This window comes from Melozone crissalis, unplaced genomic scaffold, assembly GCF_028551555.1.
Source record: "Melozone crissalis strain CALT ecotype California unplaced genomic scaffold, PUWL_Pcris_2 ptg000036l_1, whole genome shotgun sequence".
NCBI lineage: Eukaryota > Metazoa > Chordata > Aves > Passeriformes > Passerellidae > Melozone > Melozone crissalis.
This window is the reverse complement of record NW_026535814.1, coordinates 3,345,074-3,369,815: the sequence shown is the minus strand read 5'-3', so window position 1 is coordinate 3,369,815 and position 24,742 is coordinate 3,345,074. Positions and strand designations below refer to the sequence as shown.

At 38.5% G+C, this 24,742-nt stretch overlaps 1 protein-coding gene across 3 annotated transcripts in view; it reads left to right on the top strand.

The window, feature by feature from the left end:
* Positions 1 to 24,742, top strand: part of FAM172A (family with sequence similarity 172 member A) — a 257,672-nt gene that overhangs the window by 171,210 nt on the left and 61,720 nt on the right. For all 3 annotated transcript variants that reach the window (XM_054283356.1, XM_054283357.1, XM_054283355.1), the window contains 2 exons: positions 14,497 to 14,613; positions 19,049 to 19,133. In XM_054283356.1, the coding sequence (XP_054139331.1) occupies positions 14,497 to 14,613; positions 19,049 to 19,133 (202 nt within the window). The remainder of the gene's footprint in view (positions 1 to 14,496; positions 14,614 to 19,048; positions 19,134 to 24,742) is intronic.

The window sequence follows — 24,742 nt, the reverse complement described above, 5'->3', positions numbered from 1 at the left end:
GACATTAGCTGAGTGTAGTACAGCGAAGAAAAACATGAACACCCCACCACTGTAGTGTAGCTAATTGTTTATTACCTCTAACCAAAGAAGCATCGGTAATATGCAGGCCACAGTGTCTGCAAAAAAAAAAAGAGGTAGGAAACTGGCAGAAAAGGTCTCATAGATTTCTTCTTGAGGGTCTTGAGAAAAGAACCGAGGAAGAAAAGGAGAAACAATAGCTTCACCATGTCCTGAAGGTGATACAAATGGGTCTTGGCGTACTTGGAAGATCTGTTTGTTCATTAAAATACTGTTTGACAATCCAACTATAGAATGTACCAAACCTTCCTGCTTCTGAGTGAGAAAGCACATCTTCATGTTGTATGATTTATGTATGAGAAACAAATGATTTAGATGCTTATATGCACCATACTTCAGTAATGTGTTTGTATTCTGTGGAGTATTTGCTGACAAAAGGAGCATGTTTTCTCTTCCGTTGCTAGTAAGAGATCTGTTGACTCCACAGCTGTGTAAAAACCTCTAATCAGCACCTATTTTAATCAGCAAGAACTTTACTATAAATCATTATCAAAAAAAAAGCATTGTGCTATGCTTTTATACCACTACATTTATTTTGAAATTAATAAGGAAAAATAATACAGAGCTTGTGCTTGAGATGGGCTAATAAGCGTGCCCATGAGACTTTCCTTTTCAAGAACTAAATGAAAGCTTTTGCATTGCTAACAGGCTACAAAAGTTGCTTAGGTAATAAGACTCCTTTTCTCTTATCAGTTAAAAAGAAAAGGGGAGGGATGGGATGGCTCAAGGGATTGGTAATCAGATTACAAAGTCTTTCACTTCTAGGTCACTGGTTCAAATCTGCCCCCTGTTTAGTAGTGACCAAAAGCTGTTCCCATCTGATGGCTTTTCAGTAGCCTTTGTGCAATTCATGAATGATCTATATGCAATGCTTGGTGAAAATCACTCCTAGCCATTGCTTTAGGAGTTTCAACTGAAACCCTTTAAGTAGGAATAAATGATCTGCTCATGCATTGAAGGGTTTGGTGGGTTTATTTTTCAGAATAATTTTAATAAGTTAGTGGAGCAGTGCAGCTGAATTTGCACTGTAACAGCTGCTGTGGGCTACAGCTGCCACCATCGCTTCCCACTAGCATTGCTTCATAAAAAGTTGTAACCAGCTTACTTAAGAATTGGACTGTTGTGTCTTAATTTGAGCCACATGGTATCAGTCCAGTCTACTTTCATATTAGGCTAGAATAGATAAAACCATAATTGAAAAAAGAAGGAGAAATAAAAGAAAATTACTAAATTTGTTCAGCTTCGAGGAAACATACTTAATGTAGTAAAATTTATTTTGACAGAGAGTGTGAAAACATTTTTACTGATGGTTTTAGTATTGCAGTAATGCTGTTGAAGCTGTGAGACAGCTTCTGTGGATTCTCGTACTATATGTGACTTAGACCACTGTGGTGTGCTCAGATAAAAAACAACTTTATAATATAATATAAATTTATAATAACTTTTAAAGAATAACTTTGTAAATTGAAAACAAGGGAAACCAGAAAACTTGGTAGTACCTGAAAAGAAGTCCTTGCAAGTGTATGTTTTCTAGTGTTGTCCCTTACTGCTGCTTACTTTCTGGTACTTAAATAATGGACTTATATACTTGTCAGCATTTTGAAGTGCTATTTTCCTTAAGGCAGAGGAATGCTAGAAGGCAGTTGCTATAAAGGGGATGTAATTTTTGGTTCACTAATGTATGAACCTGAAATGAGGACTCTGCTAGATGTACATTTCTGTGGAAATCACTGTGACAGTTTAGAGGTGTGTTTATGTCCATAGGGATGCACACAATCCATTATAAAAGTATGACTTTTTCCTTAAAACCAGCCGAAGTATTTCTTTTGAGACAGCAGGCATGCTACATGTATGCTGCAGTAGATTTTTTTTGCACTGAACAAGGTATTTCACCAAACCTAAATTATATTTCATTAATAAAAGTCTCACTGAATCAGATTAGTCACATCAGCCGCTTCTCTCATTACTCACATAAATTTCAGAGTTTGCTTGTAACACCTCAACCTGGAAAAATAAAATACACATGCATGCTGTGCAGCGCTTGATGGGTACCAGCAAGTACATTTAGCACAGGGCCAGCACAGGTCTTTGCTCTCCCAAGAACACATCCTCAGATGTTGGGAGTAATCTGCCTAACACGCTTGTAGCTTCACATTGAAAACCTAAGCCAGAAGAGTGCTGATAAAATCTGTGTACCACAACACATGGTCATACCCGTGTTTTGCAAGAATGGCTCTGGGGGGAATTTATTGCCACTATTTTCACAGTTGGCCTTCAACTGCCTGGTTAGCTGGCCTGTGATGCAATGTCATCCCCTCTGGAAACTGCAGCAATTGCAGGAAAAGAAAATCCTAGGCAACGTATTTTTGATCCAAACCACGACATTCTCTCCTAATAATACATTGGTATGAGATGTCTCAGAGGTCTGTGGACTCAGAGCAACTGGTGTGGTGTCCCACTGGAAAGCACAGGCTGTCCCAGCTGCTGCAGGACCAGTGTGTCTCCCTGCACCAGGATGTTTCATGGTCTGCTCATAGTGTTGGGCTCGAGCTTCCTTGAACCTGCATCCCTGGCCCCAACTGCCAGATCTAAGTTTAGCAGTGCAAGACATATGGGCAAGAAAGCTTTCCAGTTTCACAGGGCTGTTTGGTCCAGGAGCATAGGTTTGTAAGACAAAACCATTCATTTCAGAAGTTCACACAAAGGTGGGGTTGGGGGGAGAGAAATATTCTGAAAACACTGCCAGCACACCTTTGCTCCTCTTCCCCGGGGAAGACTGGCCTTGTTCTGGTGGTTAGGTCAATGTATGTTAGAAGTGGGCAGACCCATGAGTTTGCCTATATTTCAAGGTGGTTGTGAGTTTAATCATTAGTTTAGAAAATAATTTAGTTAAACTGAGAAAATCTCCCAGCAAAGCATTTTTCCTAGTGTAGTGATGCTTCTTGTGAAGTATAAAAGGACACTTATAAGCCATAAGTGCATGCATATATATTGGATGTTATTTAGCACTGTGTACGTGTTTCTGAAGTTAAGAGCTGACTCCCTCCATTGGTACAACCCCTCCCAAAGCATGCAGAAGCCTTCAAGTTTCTGTCTCTGATGAATGGACTTATTAAGCACTAGAGATGTGTTATGTCGTTATGTCATCTAAGAGGAGAGACATGGAATTTGAAGCTCCCAGAGATGGGAGCTGTGAACTCTATTTGGTGTCATGGTCCATTACATGCTGACTTTCAACCAATTGTGTGATAAGCCATATGGCTCGTCAGACCCCAATCTGCCTGCATAAGCTGAGGTGGTGGGGCTGGTAATGAAATAAAGAAATGCAAACTTATCCTGGTGTCTTTCTTCACTGAAGAGGACTTTGGAGGAAAAGGAGCAGAAATAAAGCTTGCAGTTGCTTTCTGGTTTAATGTTGTTTATAAACTTCATGAGATCAGAGGATCATGGGGAGTATCTTGCTAGTGACATGTAATGGTTTGGAAATAAACACCGGGGTGGCTCCAGCTGCCTTTGATCTAGCTAAATGGCTATTTTGTAAATTCTATTTAACTTACTGTGAAATTAGGCAAAGAGCATACAGGAATGCTTCTCTGTGTGCTAGATGCCTAAACTTCCAACTATGTGTTCAGGACCAAACAAAAAGAAAATAGTTCTCTGTCAAGGAGGTTATCATTTGGTGGATATATAATAAAAAGCAGACATTAAATGCTGTAAGAAGGAGAGACTGACTTTCTACCTTATCCCACAATTTAAACATTTTAAATTTTTATTGATGATAGCCTGAATATGTAGATTTCAGTAAGTATATTTTGCTTTCCATGATCTCTCTGAAATCTTTTTTTGAAGTGAGACTTCTTAAGTTGAAAATTATGAGCCTTTAGCTTAGAGGGATGGGCAAGTAATTAAAACCGCAGCAAGGCTTTTTCAGAATATACCGGCCAGAAACTGTAGTGTGCAGAAAGCTCAGCAGACATTTTGCTTTAGTGCAGGGGTGGCTAATCTTCATGGTCCTGTGGCATCCTGATGAGCTGTCATGGTCTCAGGACAAAGGCTGCCATTTCTTCAGGTTGTACCTAGTGGATCAGACATTCACTATTGCAGCTCTGCCTGCTGGCTCCTCCTGCATTGATAGGAGAGGGTTGCCCAGTGCTCTCCAAACCATTCCAGCTTGCCTACTGGTGTAGCCTGGTTTCAAGAGCCAACCTTGATGGCTGTATGTATCAGCTTCAAGAGCTGATACATCCAGGGAAGTCTGAGTCTGGCAACCTGAGTGCAACCAGTAGAGGCAGAGTCCAATGCAAAATTTTCAGGAAGACTTTTCCACTTCCTAACAACCTGGAAAGTAAACATGCATCTTTCTTAACAAGCGAGTCCCTCTTTGAGGTTTGTGAATAGAAGAGTTTAGATTATTTCACCAAAGAAGAACTGTGTGTGATGAGTACCTTCCTACATGGGCAGCTGGGAATGGGTGCTTTTGTGCCGCATCCATTGTCCTCACACTTAGGCACAGCATGCATTATGCTTAGAAGTGGCACTTGTTTTTCTTTTCTTGACTCAACTCTACCTGGCATCGCTTCTCTGAGTGATATCATCAGTACTGGAAGGTGATTTGTGATGTTTAATGAGCAGGCTTTTGCTGGGGGCAATGCAGAGCATAGTACACATCAGTCTCCTGGAGCATTCCTCAGAAGTAAATTACACAGGCAGGCTGGTGACAAGGTTGATGCAGTATCACTGAGCAAGCCAGGAGGAGGAACACAGAAATACTTCATGGCAGCAGGACAGTGTCTTAGACACCCACCATGTTTCTATCTGCAAGGATGCTGAGGTGGAAGTTGTATGCTGCTGCAGTGCCGTGTCTCTCCAGATATGATGGAGAGCACGTCCATGCCCCATGTCATTGAAGGATGCGGGGTCTGAGCTTTCTTTGCCAGTAAAGCTGTGCCTGATGGCTTCTGGCACAGGACATGGACCAGATGTTTAATCATGAGTCTTTTCTGTACTCTGAATTGGAAGATCTTTTTCTGAATAAGTTCTTTCTTTTTTCTTTTTTACATTATGTAAAACTGTATTTTATATAGTTATACATCCTTTGCTTCACAAAGCCCTTCAGCATATGAAGTCTCTCTAAGGAGACTTGTTAGCCTTGCTGCTACTTTCCCATCTCATGAGTAGCTGGAAAACCTTGTTGGATATCTGATAGCATATCCAATGTCTGATAAAGAGGGCTGATTTTAGAAAATCCATTATTTCTCCTGTTTTACCATATTTTCAGACTTTGAAGATGTCAGTCATATATTGGGGTTGAAACTAGATGATGTAGAAGGTCTTTTCCAAACCATTATATGATTCTATGGTATTGTGGTCTGCTTTGTATAATTTGGGTTTATACCACACAGGCACATAATTTTTTGGTGAAGGAGAATGTAAGTGGTAGCGGCATTTTAGTGGGAAAGAAGAGGGAAGCTCCTGCTCTTCTCTTTTGGCTGCCTGCAGTAACAAAGCACAATCTGTCATTCCCTAATCACAAGGAGAGTTGCCTCCAGAAGCTTGTGTGACCCTAGAAGTTTCAATTTACATACCTTCTTGATTCAGAGACATTGCCTGTGGAGATACTTTTCCTTTGTGAAGTTACTCAGAAGTTATAAGAGTCAAAACTGAGGCTCTAAAGGACAAGAAGAGTGAATGTTGTGTTATCCTCTGGCTGAAGTGGAAATCCAGCTATGTTTAAATAACAAGAGTGTCAGACTTCATGTCCATCTGTGAGATGCTGAGCTTAACATTTAGTTTTTCTCATCTCCTGTTTGTTTTTTATTTTTTCAAGTCTGGCTTCCTTTTAAAAGTTAATATATAGGTTGATATGTTTGTGTGCATGTATGATAAAACCAGGGCAATTTCCTAAATAAATGACCAGGCCTTCAGACACTGCCAACATCTGGAAATCGGTGAAGGATTTGCTCTTCTTGATATTAAACCAGTGCAATTCTCTGTCTAGATATAAAATTAAATACAAGAAACTAGATTATTTCCTTGAAAAATGCACCAGCATGAGATTTGCATAAAACTGTTTTCCATGTACTGATCAAACAGAGGCAATGAAGAAGTAATGCCATTTTACCCTGTATTTGATATTTAACATATAAAAACAGTTATTTACTTGATTGTTTTCCATTCATTTCACTAATATGATTGTTCACTTTTACACTGAGTTCTGGATTTACACATTTATTGAAACATGAGAAAATTACTTCCATAACTTACTCCAGGCTATGTTTTTCATTAGATGTGAACCATTACCTTTGTAATGGTATAACATCAAAACAAAACTCCTTGTATCATTTTATTTTCAAGCCTTGTTTATTATTAGTTGTGTTACACACTGATTTTCAGGAGCAATTTATTTCAACTAGTTTGTCATCTCAAAGATTTAAGATCACTGTTTTCTATTTTAATTTATCTGAGTAAGAAGAATTACAAGAACCTACTTGTTCTGGCTCAAGGCTTTTAGATGTTTTCACCCTCATAATGCAAAAGAATGTGTACTGGGTTTTTAGATAGAGCAGAGCTGTTCCATTGTAATTTAGAAGATGTTGAGCTCAAGGAAGTACCTTAGGCAGAACTTTTTCATATGTGCTAAGGATTCATTTCTCTCCAGCCCTGCTGCCTGATTGGTCTGAAATCAGCTGAAGTAACTATCACCGAGATGTTGACCAGGCTTGAAGCCTTGGGGCTGAAAACAGTAGCAGTTTGAAGCTGGACTGGGGAGGTCACATCCCTCAGATGGGTGGAACAGATGGCTGAAGGTTGTTAGCAACATCAACAGTCCAGCTTCTATCTGCTGCCACCCTTCAGTGGAGCCCGTGCAAGCTGCGAGCTACTGCAGAGAGCCTGACATGTGGCAGCTGAAGGAGTCATTGTAACTCAGTCATCTGCATCCCAAGACCATGCTTGTCCCTGAGGCTGAAAAGTCCTCAAAGACTTTTCTCTTGTAAGCTCCCTGGTTGGAAGTTCTTCTCTCAATAGCAAAAAAGATGCTGTAGTTTGAAAACTTACTACAATTTGCTCACTGATAGGTCTAAGGAAGCATTTGGCACCATGCTTTGATGGGGCACGTCAGATAAAATGTCAGCTGTGCACTGCTGCTCTTAAATGCTTCAACTGTCTGCAATGGCTGCAAGATTAGGCTGAAAATCTGGCACCCAACCTACATTTATACAAGATGTTCGAAATGATGTTCAAATTGTGATTTGACCATGCCCAAAGCTGCCTAGGACTGTGAAAGCTGCTGTGAAAGCTGAGCCCAGGAAGCAAGTCTGGGGTAAGAGGCTGAGGACACTCCAAATTTAAGCAGAGACATCTCTGTTTCTTAGTCTTTGTTGTCCTTGACCTTTCTTGATACTACAGCACTTCAAGCTTTTGGTCATGGATCTAGGTAGCTCCTCTTAGCACTTAATTGTTATTTTGGCTTTATTACGTTGTCATCAGGTTTGCTTTTGATTTTATTTATTTTATGTTCTATTTCAATTAAATTTCTTTAATGCTAAGTTGGTTTTTTTTTTACTTTAGTATTTAATTTCTAACTAGGCATGACACTCAAATAGCTGTCCACTGCTTTAGAAATCAAGATAAACCAAGAGAAAACAAAGCTATGACCTGCAGCCAATAAGGTTTTACTGGCAAAGACTGGAAAAATCCTTCACCATCACAGCCAAGATAACTTTGTTAACAAAATCTCCAAGACAGGGTTTGCATAGCTATGCCAATAGAGGACTGGTCTTGCTGGCTGACTTCATATGATTTGGAGAGCTGATGCAGTCTCCTACCAGAAAACCTCCTGCATCCATAAAGGATGCTCCTTACACAGACACATGGTAAAGCCAGAGCAGCAAAGGATGTGCTGTGCTGGAGGTTTGGTGTGATCACATGCTCACACCATCTTGCACTACTCAAATCCAATTTAACAGTGAATACAAAATGAAATAGTTTCGTAAACGATGTGATTTTGCAACTACGATTTTCCTGGTGCTCATGTACTTGCAGTGCACATACGCAAACTAAACAACCTTGCTTGAGTATCAGATGCTCCTCAGCATTAGTTGTGCCAAATACTGCATGTGGTAGTTTTGGACACTTTCTGGCAGCTTAAACTGACCCTTGTGGAGCTCCACTTTCATAAGACCTGACTGTTTTTTATCTCGTATGTTAGAGGCAATCCAACAGCTAGCTGCTGCTATCAGCAACATAGGAATATTAACACTTATATTGATCAGGCTTCACATTCTCTACCTGGATAGGAGATAGCTAGAAGCTCTTGGCCCTTCAAAACTCGATTTTCATGCCAATGAGATCTCCCCAGTTCGAGTCTCCAACCTTGGGACGGCAGACTGCAGCTGTCAGGAGGGAGACCCAACTGGCTGACTCCAGGTAGACTCATCTGCTCCAAACCTCCCTTTCTGATCATCGCTGTGGTTCTCGCAGCAGTGCCAAGATGAGTATCTCAGCAACCCTCATTGCTGTGATGTCTTGAGGTCCATTGAAAAATGGATTCATTTTTGTTGCATTAGTTGAATTTCTAATGGGAAGGAGCCTTCACCACACCCTCTTGTCTAATGTACACTTTTCACCTACTAGGAAGTTATCTGCAGAATGCCAACATATTGTGCTCCAGAGACTGGAGGATGTCCCTGCCACCAGCTTGTTTTGGTTTGGTCTGCTGTGGGCAAGATGTAGCAGACCAATGCAAAGACCTTTATCCCTGTGGTGCCATACCAGTTTATGTTAAGTGATGGGCTTTCTATTGAACTGCTGCACTCCATTCGTGCTCAGAAAAATTGTGGGGAGGTTTGTAATGGAGGTGAGCCAGCATTCCTACCCATAAGTCCTGCCACACCTAATCTGCCTGTGTTTGGGAAGTTAGTTGTTGTTTCCATCATTATTGCAGGTCCTCAAGGACTTCTCTCTTGTAAGCTCCCTGTCCCAACACCCTAGGGTCAAGAGAACAGGAGAATTGTATTATGAAGATTAAAGGTTCAATAAAGCTGAAGCCTGAGGCTTTCTTCAAGAGAAGCATGAGTTCTATTCGCACTGTTCTAAAATATACCAGCAGAATTCTGCGAACAGGTTTTTTTTAGTTGTTGGGTTTTTTGCGAGTTATGCGTAAGGGACATGACTTTTTAAATCTTGAGCTATTTTTTTTAATATTTTCTGCTCATTATTGATTTTATGAACTTACAGCCCCAGTGTAAGGTGGTAATTTTGAGTAGAAGTTCTGCAAGAGAAATTGGTTTGCATTGCAAACTTTGACAAGTCCTAGACTCCAGATGCTATTAAGCAATCTACTCTAATATGTTCTTGCATTATTACTACTGTTGCAGTGTGATTTATTGCTGTAGAAAAATATCACAGTTGTAGATGTAGCATCCAGTGGATCTTTGAAGAAAGTATCAGCAAGTACTATGGCCAATCTCTAATTCTATCATTTAAGGTATTTTCTTTTGCTGTTTAAAAACTGATGTGTATCAGGGGCTTTGTCTACTGCAAGTAGGGATTTTATCACATCTGCAAATTCATTTAGGGAAGATGTTTGCTCTTGCTAATTGAAAATGAAAACTAGTAGAACTTTGGATTGTTTATTATTTTTGTTTTGTGTTGTTCGAGCATATTTGCCCAGCAATTCTAATTCCTAGTTAATAATATTTTATGAGGGCTTGGGGATCCAATTTCATTTTAAGATGTGCAGAAAATTGAGAGTATTTCAGAAATTCAGGAATTCTATTCAGGAAGCAGTGAACGGTCTTAGGAATGCCAGACCAACAGACTTGCACTACAGAATACAGAATTACATACTTCCTGGTGAAGAGAAGTTTTTCATAACTGAGGAGAGGCTCAAGTGCTGCCAAGCAGACAGACTAGTTAGTTAATTGGTTTGTATGAGACTGAGTGAAATGATGGTTGAAGAAGATGTTGACTCTAGAGTGGTAACAAGCAAGTTAAAAGGAGAGCATATGAAGTTACCAAAAAGGAATACACGCTCCTTTCCAAAAGGAAGTAAAAATTGTCCTCTTGCACACTATTCCTATCACGTGATTTCCTCTCTCCTCCTATCTACTATTGCATTTACAAATATTGCAATGTCCAGCTGAAGCTGGGTTGATCCACTGGAATTTCTGCTGCAAATTCATTCCACGTCTGGAAACCAGTGAGGACTTTTGGACAGGGCTTCCAGTTATTTCCTCTGGAAAGAATTCTGCTTGCAGATGCCAAAATGTCTTAAAGAGTCTCAAATCAGCATGATGCAACTGCATACAAGGGAAGATGTGCATCAAAATTATATTGCTCCAATATAATGCCCATTGAAGCCCAGTGCATACCATGTAACACCATGCCACAACTGAAATTGCTATGGAAGACAAAGAAAGTAGCTGAATAGTTTATTTCAAAACTTCAAGAGAAATTAAAATTTGGATGTGTTTTCAATTCATTTTTTAATCCATTTTTTCTCATTCCTAATTACATACAACTCAGAAGAGTAAATACTTCCTGAATATGAAGTGATTTTTTTTATTTGATTTTATGAACCTGCAAAAATAAAAGCCTGTAAAAATAAATAAATATTTTAACTTACTTTAACTTTTCTCAGAAGTTTGAATTTTTACCTGTTTTAAGTGTTAGAATTGATATAAAGAGTTCCATGTTTCGAGGATTTACTCCCACACCTATTTACCTAAAGTCTAATTGGAACTTTCATGGATTTTCATGGTTTCTGGTTGGCAAGATGAGACCTTTAAGTCCTCTTTTAACACACAGATGCTTTCATTTGACATGACTATTATGCTGTAAAATATATACCGAAGGCCTATTTTACAATCTATTCTGACTATATATGCATGCTAAATATACTGCATATATATTGTATGTGTGAATGTGTGTTTTATTTATACACACTATAGATAGTACAGGTATCAACCTTTTGACATTATAATGTTATTACAACTGTGTAATAGAAGCTTACAGATTAGCAGTAGAATACTTATTAAATTGAGCAACAAATGAGTAATTATGATGTATGAACATGAGAAATGCACTTTTAGGAATTTTCAAGTTCTTGCTTATATAACTGTTAGAGCTGAATACTTTTGCAACTAGATTGTTGAGATCTTCCCTTCCAAAGTGAAGAAACAAATTTTCAACCAATGAGATAAAGAGGACTTTCAAAAGGATGCTTGAATGCTTTCTAACTTGTTGCAAGGAGAACTGGTCTACAACTTGTCATTCCAAGGGAATGAAATATATAGTGTTGGAATTTGGTTAATAAGTTATCAAACTTTACTGTGACTACGAAGAAGAAGCACAAGAAAAAAGATGAAATGAAAATGCCTAAAGAGAGAAGCTTATTGGGAAAGTCTAGAGGACCCAGAATCATGAGTGGTGCAGTAATACATGAGAACCTATTTACGTATAATAGAGAAATGCCATTTTACCTACTTCTGGTTGTAAATGAATTATTGGAAGAAGGAGTGTAAGGGAGGAATGAGCCATCGAGTGATGAGGTTCACAGAGAGCTGTCCTGCAAAATGTAGTCAGCTAAGAATAGTTTAAGGTTTTTAAATGGGCACTAAGCAGGAAATTAAGTAATTCCTAGGCTGTGAAAACTTTCTGTCGATGGAATTTATTGATGTAAAAAGATTATAAGCCATAAGTGAACTTTGGAAAAAATTCTTAGGCCTTTGTTTGCTTCAGTAAAAAAATCATTATTCTGTAGAAAAATGTCTAAATTTTAGTATTTTTAGTAGACTGTGGTCTATTAAATATCATCAGTTTTAGTATGTCTACCTTGAAAGATTCTACAGGCTCCACAGAATAAAACAAGTCCTGGAAAATGTAAATCATGCATCCCGCAGTATCCTTCTCTTGGTGTCTGGTACAACTTCTGTGTTACATCAAATTTGAATGGTAGCTGGGTACTACATTTTTATTTAAAGTCAATCTATTTTACCTTTACAATTTTATTCCACTCATTTAATTTTTAAAATTTACCTTAATTGAAACTGATTTTAGAAAAGAGGAATATGTTCTAACTGTGGGCTAACAATCCATTGAATCTGAAGCATTTACTGAGTATTGAAGCATCTGTGCCCAAAAGTATGTGGACTTCTTGTATCTTCTTGTAGGGTAAATTATCATCCCTGATAAGAGGGTCTGTTGCTTGAGCTTAACCTGGATCTGTTCTCCTTGATTATTATTATCAGTGAATGTCCCATAGTAGCAGTAAACTTGAGCTGCTCTGATAGAAGCAAAAGTGTCTTCAGTTTGACATGCTCTGTTGTGACATTTCTGTGTCACTAAAACATGGACATGTTAGACTTCTTGCTTAAGTGATGGTTATACCCTTGATCCTTTCCACACTTGATGTGTTGTTTTTGTCTATTTCTTTCTAAGTTGGCTCAGAAGGGCATGGATGCCTACCAAAATTTTTTTCCTCAGGTCTGGATGTAAAGAAATCTGTACGTGAAGCTCAGTTAATTCTTTTGATCCCTCTTTGCTTCTGCATCAGTGAGACCTTATCCTAACCCTAGCACTGGGGCTGAGTTATCAAAAAACATGACATTGTCAGCCTCACTCACTTTGCTGATCTTTGTGAAGAGAATACGATTCTGCAGGCATCCACAAAGCTGAATGGCAAGCACCAGGAGCACGTTGGGTATTGCATATTATTTCCTATATATCATACATGATCTGAAAAGCAAAGACTGTATGTACTATATGAAGAAAGATTAGAAAGAAATGGTGATCAATGACTGCCAGTTCTTACATGTGCATAGGGAAATTGAAAATAGCAAACCTGAGCTAGGTCTGGAAAAGAAAAAGGGAACTGCACCTTTGTATTTTCTTGTGATTTGAAGAAAAGGGTGATGTTCTAAGATGAACTGGGTGGCTAGTTTTCAAAACAGAAACATGGGACACTGTAGCTTGAGAAAAAAACTGCTTTTCCAAAGCAGAGCATATTTTTTATCTTTGCTGGTCATTAGACGTGCTTCTGAATACCAGCCCTTCATGGAGGAAGTCATGCTGGAATACTCTGAGCTGGTGATGATTTTAAACTTCACCCAGCATGTAATAACTCTGAGTAATTGGTAGGTATGTGGGCTTCAAGGACAGTGGTATTTTTGCACCTCTGCCTGTTTAATCATAGTGTTTTGTGGAAGACAGTGCAGCTGAATGATTACTAGAATGCACAGCATTGGGACAGGAATATTATAAAGTGTGTTTAAAACAGTTATTCAATGTACAGGGTTTAAAGCAAGTTAGGTGGTGTAGCTGACAGGTCTTGTTTTTAGATACTGTCTCTTTCAAAAAACTTTTTTTCTGGTAGGTTTTTGGACTCATTCTTATGGCAAGGACATGGAACAGTGGGTTCAGAGGTGCAGCCTGTGTGCTGATAAGCAGTTACTAGAGCATGAAGAAAGAATACCTGATTTTAGAAATATGGTATGTGTTACATTTATACAAAAAGGAAGCTTAAAAAACCATTAACTTTATTGTAGCATACACAGCAATAATGACACCAATTGTGAAATGCTGGTTTTGTAAGTATAATTTATTACGCTTTCTTTGATCCAGTGTTACAAATTAGGATCACTCATGTCAGGAGATTAAAACCTTTTTGTCTGTCTTTGATATCAAACTATTCTTTCCCCGTACCTTTTATCTTGCATAGCAGTGCTGAAATCCACAGCATCTTTGTCAGTTTGCTTGTGTTATTTGCAGCAATCATTTAATTTGTTTTAGAACTGATATTATTTAGTCATACTGTCATTTGCAACAACAGAGGCTCTTTAATATCCTAAAAATGTTGAGAGGCTTTGGTGTTAGCTGAGTAAGTATATGAATAAGGGAGAAGAGAGAAGAATTTTGGGACCATGGTGAGCATGCAAGATAGCTAAATTGGATAGAAAAAGAAAAAACCTATACAAGTCGAAGTGAGATTGTACATCAGAAAAACTACAGCAATCTACTGAAAATTAGTAGATGATAGTCAAGAGAACCTTACAGTGAACCACAGGTACCAGCTTCCCTGAAGAACTGAAATAGGAACTTGGAGAAGCTTGTAAAAGGTGTCCTCAGGGAATCTTCCATTTTTTCACTATGATACCTTTAATCCTAGAATTGTCAAGCCACATGGAAAATAATAGGACTGAATAGTTCAGTCAGTCAAAAGTTAGTATTTTTTTGTTCAAAAATATTAGGTGTTTCTGTTTTTTCTGGACCTGTTAGGAATTGTATAAACTTTAAAACAAGTGAAGTCAGATTATGAATCTGTGTTGGTGTTTCTTTTTAAATTTAAGATCATTATCTCTGAGTAAGCAGACTCTGTTCAGTAAAAGGAATTACTTTAAATACAATCTTTTTTAACAGATGATTCAACGAGAGGCAGAAGTAAAGAATAGGGTAACTGCTGTGGCGTTGACAGACTCAGTTCACAATGTGTGGCATCAAGAAGTTGGGAAAACTATTAGAGAGTGGATGCGAGAGGTAAGGCCTTTTTATTTAAAGAATTTGAGTATGTATGTCTGTATATGGCTGAATAAACATGTCTGGGTGTGAAGGACAGCATAATACAGAACAGTGGAAATCATGAATCCGTACCAGCCACTAAAATAACCAAGATTAAAGCCATTTCTGAACTGCCAAGTTAGCAGTCAAAATACTAGGCACTGAGTCCAGTGTTTCTTCCTGATGCACAGTAAAACAGAGACATGCCAAGGCAGCCCATGCAGTGCCTGATACCTGGAGCAAAGTCCTGGGTGCATTCCATGCTGTTGGTTTCATCTAGCAATGGTGGAAAGTCCTCTTTAAGCTCTTCATTACTAAGTTTGATGATTTGCACAAATGGCAAAATAGCATTTCTCTCAGCAGCTTTTTGATACGTAATTACTCCTGTAGGACTCGGAAGCTTACACTTAGGTATGAGGTTGTTGAGATTTTAAAAATCATATTTTAGAGCAAGGCCAACTAAACTTTTATTGTTTATGAGTCTCATCCTTACTAGATCAGGCTCATCTCTATTTTCTGCATTCCCATGGCAGAACCCCTAAACAGTAGGTGCACAGAGTGAATTTAAACTAGTCACATCCTGAACTTTCTTTTGTACTTGACTTTTTCTCGTGGATTTAGTGAAACTTAGTGTATACAGTGCCTATTCCTGACTTTAACTTAAAGTTTTATAGGCCGTGACTGATGGGAATAGAGGATCACCTGGGATGCAGCCTGACAGCTCTGACTTAAATGTTAAAAATATAAAGAATGGTAACCCCTACAGGCTCTGTCAGAGAAATTCCCATTTTCTTTATGAGAAATCAAAACTTAAAATATGTGTTATGTAGTAAAACTGAAATTTTAAATCCTGTAATTTGAATCTGACAACTCCATTTTTCTTTAAGCATTTAGTCTGAATAAGAAAAGTGCATTACCTTTAATTTCATTTGCAGAAAGTAGATGTTAAAGAATAAGTTAAATGATTAATGGCCTAAAAAGTGGATGGAGTGTCATAACTTACATTAGCATTAAAAATCTCCTATAAGAAAGAAGAATTTTACATATGTGAAATGTGGCTGAGTGGTATTAAGTCTAGCATATCACCTGGATATCTCTTACTTTAATCAGGTTTAAGGCTAGTGGTAAAATGAATAATAATTAAAATATACACCTAATCGTTGCCTGTCTGTAGGGCTAATTGCTGTCATTGAAAGAATGAATTGTTAAAATAAAGTAATTCTTCATTTGAGCTATCTCTCCTGTATCACTGGTGGCCTATTTTTAGTACCTATAGATGTCATGATTTTTGAATTTATTAAGAACTGTGATGAATGATAAAACAAATCATCCATTTACATATCTTGACACTGCTTTCGAGAATACTTATTTCTTACAGGCAAGTGTCACATTGTATATAAAAGATAGTTAATTGTGTGCTAATCTTCTGTATTATCTCCAGCTCTCTGATGTAGTGTTCTATCAGTAGTTAATATTAATTTTTCTTATTTCAAATGATTGTAATACTTCATAAAAATTCTACTTCTTTTGTAACTTTTACCACCTTACATTTGCAATTTCACATTCAGCTGTTAATTAAAATTACACATGCAAATCATAAAATTATAATGCTTTACTACTTTAAACCTTAAAACCTTCATGAAATACTTCAATTTTAACAGGTTTTACTAAATATGTTATATTACTGGATAGTGTGTTTGTTTTTTTCTTTTTCCATTGAGTTCAATAGTTTCATTGATCTACTGTTTCTTACAAAAATCTGCTATGCTTTGTGAACTTCACTTTCTAATCTCATACAGCAACCCTTCCTTTATGTTGTCCCTGCTCTCCCTGGTCCCAGAACAGTAGGGTTGCCTTGACAAATCTATTCAAAAGCCATTCCTCACCCTTTATTGGTGGGGACTGAAGCCTTTGAAATTCTCCCCTCATTGCAACACAGCTGACATCTTCTTCCAGACAGAATGAATTAAGGAAATACAATAAGATACTTGATCTACCAGTCAAGGATCTTTCCACAGTGAAGACGGACTCCATGGTGCACAACTAGGGCAGCAACCATCTACAAATACACAATACATGCTGTTTACCAGAAGAGAATTTGTCCATTTTTACTATCATGATCTGATGGTATTATTTTTTTAGAAATCTGTCAGAAAATCTATTGGGTCTTTCCAAAGTGTTGCTCGGTTTTTTTATCTTTTCCACTTTATGAAGTTAATCAGGTTTTCAGAAAGGAAAAGCTCAGATTTTTCATAGAGCAAGCAACATGGATCTTGTTGTTCAGCTGGTAATCTCATTAAAAATATAGTCCCTTTATAATTAAATCTTCAGTTCAGTAGATTTGGTGTCGTTTCATCATATTTTATTGAAAGCATATAATTTAATACTTCAGTTTATAGACTACTCTGATTAGATAGCTGTCGTGGTTTGGGAGGAAGTAAGTATTCTGGGATATGCTGTGGTCACCAATAGGTGCTCAGATTTGAATATTGGCACCTGGTGTGGCTACTGGGGACATGGATACGCCTCTGAGAACACAGGGGGTTAAAAGCAGGGAACTCCCAGAGGGAAGCTCTCTTGGACTCTGGTGAGGAAAGAGTTCGGATCTCTCCCCTGACCAGGTGCTGCTGGCTGGGCAGGGGAGGGGAGGCCATGCGCCTGGGTGATGTAGGCCGGGCCTTGGACAGAGAGGGAGGTGAAGAGGCCCTTGAGGACGGAAAGGTGGAGAAGCACGAAGAGGCATCGGGCAGCCATTCCCCTCCACCCCTGGAGAGAGAGAGAGCCAGCCTGTGCTGGTGGTACCACCTTGAAATCCAGGAGAAGGAAAAGGGGGGTGCAGCGAGAAGGTGCCAGCAGGGCAGTAGAAGCCCTGAGCAGGCAGAGCCTGAGATTTTAACCCTTTCTCAAATAATGGAAACCTTACAAATATTGATCCTCCTGGATCTGAATGAGATGAGAGATAGAGATGAAGTGGAGAGGGAAATGGGCAAGTGTGATGAAAGTCCGTGCAAGTGAAAGATGCCAGGAGAGTGGAGAAGAATCTTAGGTGGGAAAAGATGATGGAGTGACCTCGGCTGGACTTTTCTTGTATAGCCCATGGACAGAACCATGTTTCCTGTGACACAGGGACTGCATCCAGGGGGAAGCAATGGCTCAGAGCCAAGAGGGTTCAGTGTTGGTACCCCTTGGCCCCAGGGGGTGAAATCTGGGGGGGCCAGGTGTCCCGAAAGTGAGAGACTGTGCTCTTTTTGGAACAGGACAAAGCATCCTTGACAGGAAAACCCTAGGAGCAGCTCTGGTCCATGTGCAGTGGTGAGAGCACTGGACATGGAAGGAAGAGGTCACGATGGCAGATGTTCTCCAGGCAGTGCCATGAGTGACATGGAAACACACGAGGTTTCAACTGTGCTTCCTGGGGAAGCCTCTGGCACAAGAAGGACTCCTCTCCTCTTGATGAACTGAGAATTGATTGTCCAAAGGGTGGTGATGGACTGAGAGTTGGTGATCTGAGGGATGGATGTATTGGAAATTTGGTGAGGAGAGGAGGAAATGTTTTTGGAAGGTTTTCATTTTCCCTATGAGTTTCTTTTTACTTGTAGTTTAGTCAATAAAGTTTTCTTTATTTCTAAGTAGGGGCCTGGTTTGCCTATTCTTGGTCACATCTCACAGCAGACACCAGGGAGAGGGTATTTTCATTGGGGCACTGGCATTGCACCAGCATCAAACCATGACAATAGCATTTGGAACAAAACATTTAGAAAATTCATGGTAAATTCATCCTTCTCAGAGGTTCAGGAATGAAAGGTAAATGTAAAGGCTTTGTGAATATAATTCCCCAGAGACCAGTATTTGCCTTTTTTTAATGTTCACTCACATTCATCTCAGCTATATTTCCAATTATTTAATTATTAATATTCTATCTTGATAGTTTCTGTTTAGTTATAGTATGTTGTTTCATATTTTCATGAATGTTCCTTCGACAGTGTACTCCATCAAAATACCCTGGAAATTCTGATTTCTTAATGTTAGCAAATGAGCAGGCTCAGTGTTTATACCAATACTTGTTTATATCAACACCAACTTGCAAAATCTTTAAGCTTGTAGTGGGTAGTTCAGGCACTAGTTGGTCCAAGCACCTACTCAAGTCTACTGGAACTCAAAGTAGCACTTAAAAGCCATGATACTTCAGTACATTACAAATCTGCTGAATTATGTTCTTACTTAGTATGAAATTACAGTATTTCATCGTCTGTAAGCGTAAGTTAGTGTACTGTACTGTCCAGTTGTTATTGTGACTGCTATGTAAATTAGTTTGGGTATTTTGATGTGATCATTGTCCTCGCTTACATCATCTATATTTATTTTTGCTCTGAGTTTTTGACTTATCCCAAGAATTGCCTGCCTGCTCTTACAGAACTGCTGTAACTGGGTGTCCAGCTCCGAGCCCCTGGACACATCGGTGGAGTCCATGCTGCCAGACTGTCCCCGTGTCTCTGCAGGTACATCCATTTGTTTGCAATAAGCCAGTGTACATGTTTATACCCAGAAGCAGCTTGTTAATTTAAAAATGCATTTGGTTCTGGCTGCATTTTAACCTTTCTGCAGCCAGATGTGGCTGTAAGCATATGGCTTCTGGTATTTTATGCAGCCCACTCTTTTTTTTTTTTTTGCTTTGTGTGGGAATTAAGTTATCTTGTCTACCCGTTGCTTGAATTTTTTTAGCCTTCCTTCCTGTTTAAGTAATTGATGACATTATATGTAGGAGTCTGAGAAAAATAATAGTGATAACAAGAACTGGTAAATTTATCATAGGTCCTTGAATAAATATCCACCTCTATGCTGGCAACAAGGTTTTAAAGTACATAAATGAAAGTTGCAGTTAAAATAAATGAGCCACTTTCCTGAATGCTGAATGATGATCAACAGAAGTCTAGTTTACATAGCAAATTATTTGCAGCATCCAAGAATGTTGATGTGAGTTTTCTGTTGTTTTGGATATACTTGGCTGTGCTTTTTCATTATTGAATCATAAATTGCAGAGAGCAAGTGAAATTATATGGAGACTTTAGTTAAATGTATGATAATTCCAGGAAGTAGATTTAGTCATCAATGTAAAAGGAAAACCTCCAATCTCTGCAGGAATGTAATCTAAAATACATAAAGCCGTTACTGAACTTTCATGCTTGATTATCAGGTTTCCTAACAGCCATAGCTAGTGTATTTCTGTAGAATATAAAACCAAGTTCAAAGGAAGACACAGCCTATACAATATTAATTTAAAAGCTGAAACAATATTTGACCTTGCTCTTTGGGATGCAGTAGTTCGTTTGACAAGTTCGTTTCATATGTGTCTGCATTTGTGAGGTTGTTAGTGAGACCTAACCTTGCAGGTGAAACTGAATTTACTACAGGATACTTTTAAGGTTTGGAAAATTTAGCACTACTTTGTTTGAGAGCTCACAACAACCAGAGATTTTGATTACATTTCTGCTATGTTTTGGGATCTCACTATGCAGATCCACAGCTCTGTACAGACACATGCAATAGAACTGACATTGTTCTTTCATGCTTTGGAAAAATTATGTATTACTAAAATTTTCATAGAGTCAACATTCATTTAGCAACTTTTTGCTCTTTTAGGGGAGATTATTGCAGTTTGAAAGAAATATATTGTTCAGGAGTGGAATTCTTTAAAACAATATTCACTTCTAATCTCTGACATCTGTGTTACTCTTGTGAAAGACTTCATGTTATAGTGGTCATTTTAGTCAGGTAAATAAGGACTTGGTTAGCAGCTGGTCAGTATTTACTGTACACTGGCCAACACTGAAAATAATCCATGACAGCATCTCTTCCCTTTCTTTGTATTCCCCTGATACAAAGAAGATAAAAGGTATTCTGTAAAATAAATCCTAGGTGTTACTTGAAAAGCAATGATGCTTCATTAGAGCTGTAAATAATAAGTCTTGATTCTACATTTCTGTTGAAGACGGGTCAGGGTAGCCTTAATGTTTCTGCACCACTTAATGCATTCCTAAACTGCACTGAAGTGGTAGAAGAATTAACTTAAATGGGGTAGGACTTTAACCAGTAAAAGTTGGATATTTGTATTTAGTGCATACATTGAGATAAATTAAGATCACTAATGTCTTTGATAATGATTTAATGTAATATAACTATTTCCAGACTAGTTCTTTTTAATATAAATATAGTTTAAAATAGTATAACTTCATGTGACTGCTCCTGAATTATCAGCTTGCTCATATGTTTTTTCTTATATATTTTATAGTTGCCTCTTATATAAACAACTGTAAGACATATACAGAGAACCAAGTCAATAATTTGTAGAGTATCTTTATATGAGCAATGGTATAAACCTGCATTAGGGTAATATGTAATAAATGTATTAATTATTACTAGATGTAGGGGCATTATTGTTTAATGTGAGGGATTTTATTTCAGTCTTTTGAGGAATGCAGTACTGAAAGAATGAGCCCACACTCAAATCCTGGCAGCATTGCCCTTGGTATTTCAATGAATGACAATGAGAGCAATCAGAACAATGACAGATCTTTTAAAATAAAGCCTTTGCAGTAGAAAGATTCACTTCTATGCTTGGAAGCCCATCTTTTATCTCTGTTTACACTGAAAATAAGTTCAGAAATAACTGTCTCATTGTCATATCTCTTGAGCCAGCTTTTCCAAAAAGGGTCTGATATTCAGCCATTCAGTATACAGGGTTTTACATGCAATCGTAGTTGGTAAGCAGTTCCTACTACAGATTATCTCACAATCTCTTGCTTGCTTTTCCCTTAAAATCACTAAAGACAAAATAAGTTACCATCAAACTGGAAAAATTACTTGTATTTCCAGATAGAGTTGTTAACACTTTGGATTAAAGAATTATTAAGGAATTAAAATGTTTGCCACAATTGATTCATTTCTTACTTGATTACAAAAAGGAAGGAATACACTTAAATGTTGAGAGCACAAGAACAATACAGAAAAAGCAAACCATAATAAATCCACTGCCCTTGTGGCAAAAGGTACTTTGTGGGTCCCACCTTCAGAGTCTTTCATGTGTGTCTCAAGGATTTGGTTGCCTGGTGGTGTCATAGCTTAATATCTTTTGACATCTAGTTGGTGACAATGACAGTGAGTTTGAGTGCTCCCTCAGCAAGTTTGCCAGCGACACCAGCTGGCATACTGGTAGGAAGGGATGTCAGCCAGAGGGATTTTGAGAAGTGGGCCTGCAGAAGAGAAATGGACCCCATAAAATTCCACAAGTCCTAGTGCAAGGTCCTGCACATGGGTCAGGGCAATCCCAGGCACAAGTACAGGGTGTGTGGGCAGTCAACTGACAGCAGCTCTGAGAAGAAGGATACCCAGTTTTTGGTGGATAAAAAACTAAACATGGCCTGGCAGTGTGTATTTCCAGCCCAGAAAGACAACGATATCCTGGGGTGCATCAAAAGCATGACCAGCAGGTAAAGATGGTTGGTTCTGCCCCTCTGCTCTGCTTTGGTGAGACTCCATCTGGATGACTGCATCCAGCTTTCAGGAGCTCCACACAATATAGATTTAGTCCCGCTGAAGCAAGTCCAGAGGAGCCACAAAGATGCTCAGAGGGGTGGAGAAGAATTTTCCCATTAAAATAGAGTGAAGGAATTGTTCAGCCAGGAGAAGAGAATGCTCTGGAGACCTTGGAGCACCTTCCAATATCTCTAGGTGCTACAAGAGAGCTTTTTACAAGGGCATGGAGTAATAGGTTTCAAACTGAGAGAGGGCAGGTTTAGGTGAGCAAAGACAGGAAAGAAACTCTTTGCTTTGAGGGTGGTGAGGCACTGGGACAGCTCCCTACAGAAGTTATGGATGATCCATCCCAACAAGTGTTCAAAACTAAGTTGTATGCGGTTTTTTGAAAGTTTGTGCAAATTCCCCTGATGGGGGTTTGGAACTTCTAAAATTCCTATCTCTTACCCTCTTTAATTTCAGCCATAATTGAGAACTTCTGTTAGACTTGAGGTTATCTTCTGTCTCAGTCTTAGCCTACCTTCCTAATGGAATCAAATCAAAATATATCTGTCCTGTCTCAGAGGAGATGGATCCATCTAAGACATAAGAAAATCTAGGGTTGAGAAAGATGAAGACTTCAAAGCAGTCTGTACATAAAATGTCATCACATTAAAAGGAGTAGAGTTGGGTGTATTTCTGGCTAAGAGGCTAGAGTTCAGCTTGGAATTTGACAGAGACAATGGAATAGATGCTTTAATGACAGGTTGCACTGCATTACTGCTAACTGTAGTTGCAGTTTATGCTGTGTCTGAGACCTTACAACATTTCTCCTAGTTCTGGAGCAGGGAGTTTAGAAGCCAATCTTACTGGAGCAACTACTGGGCAGGAATAGCTAAAAGTGGGGATGGGAGAAAGCAGATCCACAGATCTGCGTTCGTCTCTGATGCTGTTCAGGAATTAAATCGCTTTGGTTTCAGGATAGTGGCTTGAACTTCACCCCAGGAAAGCGATTGTGGTAAATTTTGCTGGGTAAACATGGCATTTGTTTTTCTGAATCCTGTTTGTATTCCTTAGCCCATGTCTTTCTGCCAGTGAAAGCTTGTTATTTAGGAGAGATGATTTAACTTCTCAGTATTTTGCCAAAGTGGGTATACATCAACACTCATTTAAAATAATCAAGTGAAGATGTTGTAATATTAGTAAAATGAATTGCCTAATCAAATCTTTTTAAGGCCTTTCTAGTTGGCCCCCAAAATCGCTAGTTATTCTGTTAACATTTGCAGCCAATGTAGTTAAAACAATGTGAAATAAGGAAATTACAACTTAAAAAACAAGCAGTGGAATGAAACACTGATAGTAATCAAGAAATGTTCTATTAACAGAAGAGCCTAGGCTTATTTATATGTCAATTTAATAAGAGAAAAAACTGTAAGAATTAATTCATACAGCTGAATAAAGTAGCTTCAGGCTGGTAGAAGAAAGACAAACATCTTTTGGGGGACAGGTATGATGTGTGCTGATGGTGCTCTTGAGTCTTCAGATAGTATTTTCTGGTACCAAAAATCAAGATTGAACTCTGTATTATATACCAAACACTAAATTACATTTAGGTGAGCCAAGCACAACTTTTTTGTGTGTTTTGTTTTTTGATTTGAATTTAGAAAATATCATTAATAGCCCTTTGTTTGGGATACAGAGTAGATGGGGTTTGACTGATGAGGTGGTTAAAAAATGGTTTATTCCAAAATCAGTCTCATGGAAGGGCGAGACCGTAAGGTTGTTACATCCATTCATGCCATCACATCCGAAGCTGTAAGTACATCTGAAGCTGTTATAACTTCAGTTACAATGTCTTTTATAAATTTCTTATCCAATCAGCTACTTCCACAAAGCTCATAAGCATCTTCATAAACCAATCATTATTGCTACATTTTACATTATTTTTCCTCTCTTTTTATCTCATCATATAACTCTACAGAAACTTATTGCTGTATCTTCTATTTTTTACCAATTCTATAACAAATTCTCTTGCTAGACTTAGAGATTTTCTACTATCTTGCTTAACATATTTATTCACTTACATCAGGCATATTTCTGCTTGCTTAAAACATATTTCTGCTCAAACTACAAATCTTTATTCTTACTTTGTGTCTGTTTCACTTTTCTATTCTAAAGCTTCAGGCCTTCTCCAAGGTCTTAGGTCAAACATTGTATCCATTTCTATATCTGAGCTTGAACGTTCGAGGCCTTGGGACCTCTCTGTGCTTGCATTTCCCACAGGCCTTCACTGACAGAGCAGGTGTGCAGCCTGTGGCCCCGCACACAAATGCGCTGACTGATGAGGTACAGCTCTTCTTGCAAATTTTGTGTTGATACCCAGGAAACAATGAATTACCCATTGGATAATGGCAGTGGTGGTTTCTGTTGGCTTTGCCTAATAGGGCACTCCTGCCTGCTGTTTTAAGAGTTCAGTTGTGTATTTCCATAGAAAAGCCTGTCTATCTGGAGATGCACCCTATGCTGAGCAGATCCTGCGTTCAAACAGGAGGCTCCCCAGAGAGGTCAGATGGACTCTCCAACACCACAGGGTCTG